Raw genomic sequence first — 11928 nt, 5'->3', positions numbered from 1 at the left:
GTTATTTTTGAGGTTTCTAATGTGATGTCGTAAATAATTACATTTTTTCTGCTTACATTTTTCTGCATACAACGCAGGCTGAACCCTACGAGTTTTACCAAAATAATGTACTAAGTATTGTACATATTGAAAAGGTCTACAGAAAAGTCCGCGATGGTATATGTCTATCTCTTATGGATAACCCACAATAACTTTTTTTGTCATTTACTTTTTACGACAAATAATGGTTAATTTTCGAAGCGATTTTAACCAATACAGCATTAATCCTTAACGAATTAAATACCTTGAATACATTGTTCATTTAATATAGATCTATATGGCCCTGTACACTGTATGATTTAAGTGAATATTTTCGAAGATATTAATACAGATTTAAAAATTGCGGGACGTAGCGTTTGCGGCGGTACCGGCCGGCCGCCATTGCACCCGTGCGAAGCCGGGGCGGGTCGCTAGTAAATGTAAAAGTAATGAATGTTAATATCCCGATTGAATTTTCTCAAGATTTATCAAAACAAAATACCAAAATTAATATAAGAATGATATAGCTGAATTTATTAAAAAATTATATAAAACATAAATCATAATGGGTACATGATTCATTATTCTAGTAATACACAAGTTTTAATCCTTTAAACTCTTTTAATAGCGATTGAAATAGTTAAAATATAAAAGAAAGTGCATAACTAACAATATGGTTAAAAGTTTTGTCAGAATGTTTAACAAACACTCAATTTACACACAGTAAATAAACAAGCATTTTCCTTCAAATAGTTTATGCTTAAATAAACAACTCCTCAACTTTCTCAAGTGATTTAACAAAGAAAAACGAATTCATCAATAACCCTTTGAAGTCCATATGAATTCCTGATCATAGATAGAGGCAGCCGTCAATGTTAAAAAATGCACAGAAAAAAATACAATTATGTCAAGGGAAACAAGGAAATCCGTGATTTCAGGAAATCCCTAAGAATACCTACCACAATACAATCACGAAAGATGCTAGGTTTTAACGTATTTGTATTCGTTTTAATAAGCTGAATATTGTGAAATGAAGAGTGATTGAAGTACATAAATAGTTACATGCATCATCGTACGATTAATTTGTAAGGTTCGATCAGGTTTTTAAAAAGCCCAAAAATAAAAAGTGTGGCTCTTTCATTCCTGAAAACAATTGACTATTGGGGCTTATGTTATTATTGTATACCGCAAATCTATCTTACACAAACGTCATACAAAATTATGAGGGCTTAGGTCATAGACTGCAATTTATGAATTACATTTACATGCAGCATAATAATATAACATGAAAGATTAAAATAATAATAAATAAAATAGGCAATATCTCTAATATTGTAATACTGTGATCTAGCTGTGTATTGTTACACATTGTTATTGATAATTAGGATAAGTTACTAAAGTAAGTGTTGCAGTTAAGACGATACACAAAAAAAAATCTACTGCTTGGCGGGCGGAGTCTAATAGCTCGCTATCGCGAACGCGGGTGTGCGCGAAGTCATTCTTGCAAACTCGCCGCGCTGCCGCTGGCCGACTCGGGACAAACATGTATGGAGTCGTCATACAGTTATAATATTCTTATACATATATTTAATTGTTGATTTATTGGTTTTATTTTCTTGCTTATAAACAAATAATCTTCTTTTTAACAACTACTTAGACATTATTAATAATTATTATTATTTCGTAATGTTTACTTTATTACAAAATAATACAGGTTATAAATAATCTTTAAAATAACAAAAAATATTGTTACTCTGAAAAAAATGAAATGGTACTCAATAACGCGGACTACTGAATGGATTTAGATAGAATTTGATGCTGACGTAGATATTACATCATGCCCAGAAATGAAAGGTAATATTTCTGAAAGAAGTTATAAACCCTAATTCTTCTCAGTCAAAGTCAAGAGTGGAAGATATCACTAATACAGTAAAACTGATGCGAAACTTTGGATGTTAATTTGTATATTTTTTTGTTAGTTGTTACTTAATCACGTCAAGACTACATTACCAATTTTGATAAAATATAGCTAATTGCCTGGATTTACACATAGGATACTTTTTATCCGAACTGAACACTTTTGTGTGATAAGACAGGATTCACGATATAATCTAATTCCACGCGGGCAAAGCCGCGGTCGGAATGATATTTTTTTAAATAAAAAAATTGTTTAAAAAAACACAAAATATAATTATTGACGCATGTATTTATTTTTTGCACTCTATTATAATTGTAATTATTCATTACAAATAATCAAAATAAAATAGCCAGAACAAAGTTAGGCCCTGGTAGGGTAGGTAGGCAGGTACAGCAATGTGAGACGAACACTGGCTTATTTATACCAATAATAATGTATTATAAACATTAAATTAAGTTTACTTTCTAACAACAAAAATACATAATATTAGCTAATGTGAAAGCGAATCAACCAATCATCCCACAAAAATGAAATGTGCACACAAATATTCATCCAAATCGGTTCATGTCATTAGGAGGAGTGACTGCAGCGCCATCTTCCGGGCCCAATTGTGTTTCCAGATCACCCAGGAACTCAATTTAATATACATACTTACACAAAATTTTTCGAAATGAAAACTCACATTACTATGTAAATATGAATATAAACCTGTTTTATTACTAAGCAATTTCCCGCACAGGTGTAGTAAGTATAAATGAAATAAATATCAACATCAAATTCTTTATACAACATACTTATCTACCACCTTCTAAGAAATGTAATTCTTGAAATTATTTCGTATTTTTTTTAAATATAATACTACTCCAATGAGCTCCTGTTCCATATTATGTCCGCCATACTTCCACTAAGTTCACCATGATTTTTTATTTCTTTGCACTTTGTTGCTTTTTGCTAAAAATGGAATCATGCGATAAAACCAGTAGAGCTTTGATAACATACATTTTTGACTGAATAAAGGTACTTACGAAGGAGTGGATTCACATTGTGAACAATCAGTGGGTTTATTTTCCTTCTGGATTCCGGATTTCTGAACAGATTATTTATGCTATAAATGAAAAAATCTTACACATTCGTTATGTACTTAAAACAGGGGTACATAACAAACATCGTCTATAATACAATTATCATCAAATTTAAAATAAAACCAACTTACTTCATTAATTTGTTCCAATTGTAAGCATTCTTTTTCCTCCAACCTTTATGTTTCTTCTTCTTATTTTCTTTATTGTCCCCATTTGTCTCATTTTGTCTTATCGTGTTGTCACCCTTTTTTACGATTGCGCGAGCGACACAAGTTCCCCGTGTGACGGCCGTAGCGGGAATGACTCGTGCAGCGATCGGGGTAGGAAGGTACAGGGCGGCTCTCGCTATATTGGCTGGTCGCGCGCTAATTTCAAGTATTTCTTGTTTATTTAAAAACCATCGCATATTTCAAAATTCTAACACGGTAGACGTATAGGTTGTATATTTTATAGTTAATATCCAAAAAGTCGTAACTTTACGTTTGTTATTTTGAAGATGCCAGAGATTAAAAAAAAATAACAATGATAACTTTGTATTTTTTTTCTATCGAGAAAATATCATGGAATCATGTTTCTAAAACGGTAGACGTATTGTGTTACTATTGAACTTTCTTGTCAAGAATTTTCATCACGACAACTTTAATAATATAAAAATTACGAAGGTTTGAAAAGGGCCGTAAATGTTAGAAAAATTAATTCATCACCTTAAAGGAATTCTGTAATTTTGTTCAATAAATTTAATGTTATATTAATGAACATTATAGTATAATTATAATATGGCGTACCTTGAACGAGATTGGACGAATATACTTATTACTTATGTATCCATTAAGAAGCTTCGTAACTACACGAACCTAGTATATAATATAAGTATGAGAGATTCCTTGCAGAATAGAAGGATGGAATGGAAATTGAGAAAGATTTCTTGATAAAACTTTTGATTAATGCTTATTGTGCTCTTTCTAGTTCGTAGAAAATTGGAAGATATTAGGTAGGACCCTCTAGAATACTTATGTATTTATTGTATAAATAATTAAATAATTTGGAAAATCCAAAAGTGCACGCCTCATAATTTTTTTTTAATAAATATTTATTAATTATTATTTTTGTTTATTTAATAACAATTAAACCACATCGAATCAGACCCTGAAAAATGAAAGGGTTCTATTCCTGAGCATACTCAAGCGTAAGAGAAAAAAAAAAGACTCGATTAGTAAAGTATTTCGGTCGCTATCGTGTTAACAAGAAAAAGGATCCGCACATACAGACACACGGACGTCCAAGACAGAACTTTTTTAAACTGTTTTTTAACTAGTTTAAATAACAAAAATGACATCAAAAATATCATGAACGTTAAATATAGTGTTTTTTCTTAATATGTGTGTGTATGTATTATCTTACAAGTGCAATGTATGATACATAAAGACATTTTAAGTTTGAAAAATCAGATGTTTTGCGCGAAGTGACAGTAGTACCCACCTCAACGCTTCGCTTATGAGGCGTGCAATAGTATATATGATTTTCTTTATTGAGTAATTCTAGTTTTTATTTAATTTTTGATTATTCAGTAAGGACTAAGGACATTATGATGCAATTTATGAATATAAAACAGTTATAGATACTTACCATAATACAATATCCCTAAAATGCGAAAGTAACTCTGTCTGTCTGTCGAGTGTCGGTCTGTCTGTTACGCTTTCCCGCAAAAATTTTCATTCTTCAACTTTGTAATATCAGTAGATTGACTCAAAATCGGCATAGGCATCAACTCAGTTTTTTCAGAAAAAGTAATTTCTTTATAAGTGATTATACTAACGCCATCTATGAATTTATGCTTGCATTATTATAGTTTTATCCCGGTGTAATGTTACTATGCCTGTGAAATACGAAACGGTTTACGTATATTTTAACAGATGGCGCTTTTATAAATTATACTTCAGCATAATTTTTTTTTATGAAAATTGTAATAGCGGCTTTGCCCGTCCGTGGTACATGTTTACGTTTTCTCTCCATAAGAACCATCCTCGTAGAGCGTACTTCAAGAAATATTATAAGAAAAGAATTAACGAAATCGGTTCAGCCGTTCTCTTACATTTTTATATTATAGATTATGGTTATTGTAATAAGTAGGTAAAGAATTTTTAGCAATTTACTATAATATTTTAAATGAGTTAGTTGGTTTGATTGTTTCAAGATAACAAAGGGATTGTAAGATATAAGGTTTTTTGAGGGTAGTCTTACCATGATGAAACCTTATACCCTGGTACCCATTCCCATGAAAACTTAATTTCAGTACACAATATAATCTTGGCAATACTTATAAATTTGTCGAAGAAGGAGGTGTCATATTATTATGTACCTACTAGCGGTCCGCCCCGGCTTCGCCCGTGATACATGTTTACGTTTTCTCTATAAGTTCGTTCTCCATATTATGAACCATCCTCGTACTTCAAGGAATATAATAAAAAAATAATTATCAAAATCGTTCCGCCCGTTCATGCAACAGAGAATCATTTTTATATACAGAGATTTACCGTTATAAAACTAACTTGATAGTTTTGTTTCTATTCTTACAAATAATAATATAATATAAGACATAACATATTTTCCATACCGGGGAAATTATAGTTTACACATAATTTTATAGCAACTCGGTAAAAGAATAAAACTTTCCTAAGTTTCATTTCTTAACAATTACATACATTCAGATAACATTTGAACTTCACAGTAATATTTACCATTTTAATTATTTTGTTTGCGAATATTATCAAATGTGAGATAATAGTTTGTTTATATGTGCGTTAGTTCGACCTCCTGCAACTTTTTATTAATTAGTGACTAATTATATGAATGAGTGACTTTAGTGATAGATAGAAAATTGAGAAAACCATTTTTAGATTCATTAGCTACTATCTACTAATAAGTAATAATCGCTGACTGTATGTTACGCTTTCCCGTATAGATCACTGTTAAAAACACAAATAGGAACAAAATGTGAATTAATAATTAGATTCAGAAAAAAGTACGTCTATTCAGTGAATATATTGTGAAGTTAGATTATAGAAAACTAGTTTAAATTACTACATAGTATAAAACAAAGTCGCTTTCTCTGTCCCTATGTCCCTCTATGTATGCTTAAATCTTTAAAACTACGCAAAGGATTTTGATGCGGTTTTTTTAATAGATAGAGTGATTCAAGAGGAATGTTTTAGTATATAATTTATTATGTTTTAGACAATTCACATGTGAATTCGCACATGAAGCCATTATACATATTATCTTCTATGAAACATGTATCCAACTGAGCATCTTTATAGAACAAATAGTCTAACAACAACATGAAAATGAAGAATCATAGCCATATTTTTACCTAATACCTAAATACAAAAATACCGCAGTATTATCCAGAACCCTTTGTTTTCTTAGCAGGATTATTGACCGAATAAACTTTCGTCTCCAATATAACATTGTGTCGTAATACAGTAATTAGTACATTCAACTATTTATCAATAATTAATTGAATATTATGCTTAGTTATGAAAGTATTTAAGGGATATCGAAAGTTAGTAAATTCAGTATTCGATTGAAAATGAAGTCGCTAACTGTATTATTATTTGCAGGCATTTGTGCTAGTGCCGTGGGATTTCTAATCAAAGTCCCTGTCACACCCGCAAGACCTAAAATTGGTAAGAAATTCTAAATATTAGTGTTATTTATTAATTGTTTAATTTAAATTTGTTGAATAATTTTCTTTTATAATTGATAGAATTTTTGATATTATGATATCGTCAAAACTCAAAACTTTGTTTCTCCAAACTTATTTCAATACATAGCTTTGATTTTTAAATGCATATAGTATGTTAGTTCTATAATATTATGCTACATTTGTTAGAAACAGTATTTATTAGGCTAAGCAGTCTGGTTTCGTTTGCATAATATTTTTGCACTTCATTTAATACTGTATACAAGCATTATGCATAAAAATTTTGAATAGACCGGATTTTAAATGTTTGTGTATAAAATAATGATTAAGGAATGTCTACAAAATTAATCAAATTATAAAAGTCCTTCATTTCTTCAAATTATCTTACTTATTAATTATTTTATTTCAGCTTCATTCGGATGGGTTCATATACAAAAGATAATGCTTCCATTATTTGAGAATGTCTGCGAAGACAGTTCTAATCCATTAATTAAAAGATTAAGTGAAGAGTTTAATCTTGATGCATCAGACTATTTGGTAAGTATTATTAATGTTTTTGCATTTAAATTTTACATTATTAATTTTTAAAAGCTTTCAGACAGATTTATTTTCGTGTAGCTCTACTGTATAGATATATTTTGTTCTACGAATAAATAAACCTTAGCAAGTTATACATTAAACGGCATTTATAAAACACTACAGGCAATCAGTTTGGAATAAAACATTAAATTTAGCATATACTTCTTTTTCAGAAAGCAAATGTTGTGGAAAATTTACAAAGTATAAAATCAGGCAAAGGTCTACTTGCCAAAGGGGAAATATTTACTGAAACAAACATAGATCACTTTAACGAGTTGCGTGCTATTTACGAAGTACTATATTACGCAAAAGACTTTGATACATTTTACAAAGCGGCATGTTGGGCTCGGCAAAACGTTAACTGTGGAGTGTTCGTTGATGCCATTTATATGGCTCTTGTTACTCGAAAAGATATAGAAAGAGTGTCAGTCCCAGCACCATATGAATTGCTACCTAATTATTTCGTAAGGAAGGACTTTATCATTAAAGCGTCATCAATTATGAGCGGTGCAGACGTTTCTTCAATAGATGGCATTCGGGAAGATGGTAATGCTTATATCATAGACGCCAATTACACCTGCACTGATTATGAAGAAACAGAAGAATCAAAGTTAGCCTATTTCCACGAAGACGTTGGTTTAAATTCATACTTTTTCTTAACGAATTTAAAATATTTACCATGGGTAGATACTGAGTTCCAAAGTAGTACAAGATACGGAGAACACATATACCATTTTATGAAACAACTTATGACTAGATATCATTTAGAAAGATATTCCAATGGATTATACGAATTAGAAGGAATTGACTGGGATGATATGGATGTCACTCCTTACGATCCCGTGCTTATTTATTCAAATGGAAAAGAGTTCTGTGCAAGAACCTCAACTGGTGTCAAAAACATCGACTTGATATCCTCATTGAAAAATATTGAGCACAATATAGCTACAACAGTTACACACATGGTATGTCATTGATTACTATATTTTTATTTTATACAATGCTTATTGTTTACTACTCTAATTGTTCCTAAATTTATTTTTATATAATTAAGCTTAAATACTTGCAGAGAGATGGCGGTTACAGTAAACCAGCAATTCTTAATAATTTAATGGAAATCTTAGTTACAAATAACAACAGTTACCTCAATTTAGCCATGCAAGCCGTTAGCAATGATGCCGCAGTAAACAGGTAACTATGATGATATTCCTTTTCAATACTGTATTATCTGTGTTTCATTAGTATTTAAATTTAATACCATACTTTTAAATATTTCAGCTCTCCTTCAGCTTTAAGCCATTACATGACAATAATAAGAGATCCAATTTTCTGGAAGATTAATAAGAAAATGGTTGATCTTGTTAACAACGCTCTGAAAGTATTGCCATGTTATAGTAAGAATCAGCTCTACTTCCCAGGTGTACAAGTAACTAATATTGATGTGAAAAAAATGATAACTTCATTCGACAATTATGAGTTCGATGTAACTGATGCATTGAAATACGGTGACAAAGACCCTAATTTCCAGATTAAATTTAGCCAAACGAGGCTAAATCATAAACCATTTGCTATCAAAGTTAATGTTTCGTCATTAGTAGTTCAAAAAGGACTAGTAAAAGTTTATTTGGGCCCGAAAGTTATGCCCGGAGATATCGCTGAAAAGAGAAAATTATTTTTGTTAATTGATAGTTTTGAAGTGAACTTAAAGAAGGGAAGTAATATCATAACAAGAACATCAGACGAAATCAATAACATATCTGAAGATTTTACTCCATTAGATACAATTCGGAAAGGGGTTGTGGATTCTGAGTTTGGAGTAGATGCCTTATCACTGAAATCAGTGAAATCCCAAATTGGATTCCCGACGCGACTAATACTGCCGAAAGGTAGTACAGATGGTTTACCGTTCCAAATATTTGTTATCGTCGCTCCTTACGTTAAGGCAGTTCAAGGAGGTTCTAAAACAAATATTGAATTAAACTATGACGCAATTTTATCTCCAGGCTATCCGTTAGACCTAGATATCGAAATCCAAGAAATATTTAATCTTCCCAATGCGTTGGTGAAAGATATCATTATAACAAATAAGATTGATAGCAAGCCTTCAACATATGGACGTGATGGTAGTAATTATGGTGGTGAACAAAAATGGCAAAATGTCAATTACCAAGAAAAAGAAATTGTAACTGATCCATTAGCTTTAGTAGCACGACCCGAGTTCACTATGAAGAAAGATCAAACCGATTATAAATCTCGCAAAGGACAGTATGGAAAAAAAGAAGAATCTGTAAACGATCAAATGAAGTTTGACGAAGCAGATAAAACCGATATGATAAAAACCGATCGTTTGGCTTTAGCGTCGAAATCGGAATTTACTATGAAGAAAGACCAGAGTGATTATAAATCAAGCAAAGGTTTGTTCAGTAAAAAATATGATTTTGAAGCTGATGGTCGCGATCCAATAGTTTCTAAAAAGGATGACAAAACTGATACGAGAAAAGATGTCGAAATAAGTAAAGTAGTTACTTTCAAAGATGATAAAGGCGACGATTTGGAATATAATGTAATAAAAGATTACGAAAATCTAAACAAATTTCACAAAATTGTTAAAGATCAAGTGAAAGAATTTAAGGAAAAAGATGGCGTGGACACAGTTATTGAAAAAGATATCGATGTTACTGTTGAACCAAAAAGATTATTGCAATCAACAAAGAAACGTTATCCAACCATTTTTAATATCATTTTAAAACCACCACAATTCACATTCGATGATTCGAGCATTGAAAAGGTATACGAATAAAGTTAAAAATATTTAGTGTAAGTTTAATTATTTATATCGTTGTTAATATTATATAATGTTAAAATTTTTGACAATAAATTTTTAATCATATTCCTTATCGTGTTTTTACTTATAATAAGTACCACCTTTTATTTTAATACAATTATATACAAAAATAATACGCACAAAAGCTTTCAATCTAGAAACATAAATAGATACACAATCAAAAATTATCTAAATACTTTGACTCTACTTTAGCGTACTTAAATTGTAGAGCCCAAAAATTTACTAATAGCTAGTAACATATATAATATGATATAATATTAGCATATTAAGTATTTATTTACACTCATATTCGCATATTCACGATGATCGGTGCTAGACCTTCGAATAAAGTATTTCCTTTGAACCTTCTGCCATCAACTTGGCACCACGACTGCAGCCAAATCACTTCTCAATGAAACAATTATCAATGAAATCTAATTGGACGGAAGAGCGATCCGAGTTCACATTCTAAAACAACGTTCGGAAATATATTGATTTTTAAAACCCATTAAAACGAACACAAATGCAGACAAACATATGCACATTATTGCTATTTCACGCGATTTTCTATCAGAACTTCTGGAACTTAGCCAAATATTTTACAAAGATATTACGCTTTCCCTATTTTCATCACGGAAAATTTAAAAACCATCGTTCACTACTGTGACAACGGCTAGAACAGAAACAGAAGTATTTTTACAGCCGTTTACAAGGCTCTCTTATTATAGATCATTTTATATGGCGCTATCCCTTCGGCTATACGGTAAACTTTGCTCCAGTTTACGTCGGCTTCAGCTTCAATAATTTCAAACGATTTAAATCATAATTTGGTATCCAACCAAATTATGATTTTAATCGTTTATCGTATTGGTTTTGTAGAGATTTACTGTATAGAATGTGATGATGATAAACTGATCTCGTATTAATGACTCACTTAATTTTAAAGGTTTATTTGAACTTTAATAGAAGTAGTAAACTGTTTCGACTGAACCTGATAATTGATAACATTAAGTTTTAGACATATTTATTCAAATAACCTGAACTCATTTGTAGAAGATAAATATTTTCTCTATTCATAAAATAAATTCGTATTACAAAATAAATATATCACGTTGCTACACTAAAATAAACTTCATTATTTCGATCTAAGATTTCGATAGCGAGAGTGAAAAGCTAAAAAAATTTAGCCGCGTTCTAAAGGAATTTCATATCATAATAATTAGTCTATAATTAATCTCCAATCAAAACTAAATTGCGCATGACAATTACTACTCAATGTCAAAATGTAATATAGCCATAAGGACAGACAGTATAAAATAATTGAGTCTTGGCACCTACGCATCATTCAGCGTGCACACACTTGCCAAAATGAAGTTATATTTTCCGCTTCATCGACATAACGATTTATGGTTTTTCAATAGGCACACAACACTCTTACGAACCCATATATCATCAAGTATATAAATAAAAATGTCATAGTTAACCTCAAAAAACAAGGCAGGCAATGAAATATGTCTAAGTAGCATTAGTGCATAAGTCTTTTATTCCGTAAGGACTTGTCAACTATCTCTATCATTACATATTATTATACGCGTAAATACAACATCAAATAGCAAAGATGCAGCTTTCAAAGGACAGAATCTATAATGTGCACACAAATATGCTTCAGATATCCGGTAAACTCATATGTTTGTTACGCATCAGCTAATAAATTTAATTAGTTGGAGATCGCAGCAGCTAGATCAAATACTGCATAAATCCCACTCCATACTGCACTTGCAATAAACACGACATGTTATACATC

At 30.8% G+C, this 11928-nt stretch overlaps 2 protein-coding genes across 3 annotated transcripts; one reads left to right on the top strand and one right to left on the bottom strand.

The window, feature by feature from the left end:
- Positions 1–2209: 2209 nt before the first annotated feature.
- Positions 2210–3716, bottom strand: LOC149481122 (uncharacterized). Of its 2 annotated transcripts, none has more exons than XM_089705914.1 (3): positions 3150–3716; positions 2962–3041; positions 2210–2887 (listed from the first exon to the last, which is right to left on the bottom strand). In XM_089705914.1, the coding sequence occupies exons 1-3, from the start codon at positions 3422–3424 to the stop codon at positions 2847–2849; spliced, it is 396 nt and encodes a 131-aa protein (XP_089562040.1). In that variant the 5' UTR covers positions 3425–3716; the 3' UTR covers positions 2210–2846. The 2 variants fall into 2 exon arrangements, with proteins under 2 accessions (XP_089562040.1, XP_089562041.1); XM_089705915.1 differs by having other exon boundaries at positions 2962–3023.
- Positions 3717–6607: 2891 nt separating this feature from the next.
- On the top strand, positions 6608–10100 carry LOC149481121 (hexamerin 70b-like). Its single transcript, XM_089706086.1, has 5 exons — positions 6608–6704; positions 7131–7258; positions 7474–8265; positions 8370–8491; positions 8579–10100. The coding sequence occupies exons 1-5, from the start codon at positions 6608–6610 to the stop codon at positions 10098–10100; spliced, it is 2661 nt and encodes an 886-aa protein (XP_089562212.1).
- Positions 10101–11928: the final 1828 nt, after the last annotated feature.

This window comes from Colias philodice, chromosome 17 (assembly GCF_061535455.1).
Source record: "Colias philodice isolate Cphi_HAF_F1 chromosome 17, ilColPhil1 Martin Lab GWU primary, whole genome shotgun sequence".
NCBI lineage: Eukaryota > Metazoa > Arthropoda > Insecta > Lepidoptera > Pieridae > Colias > Colias philodice.
The sequence above is the reverse complement of the archived record's forward strand: the minus strand, read 5'-3'. Positions and strand labels throughout refer to the sequence as shown.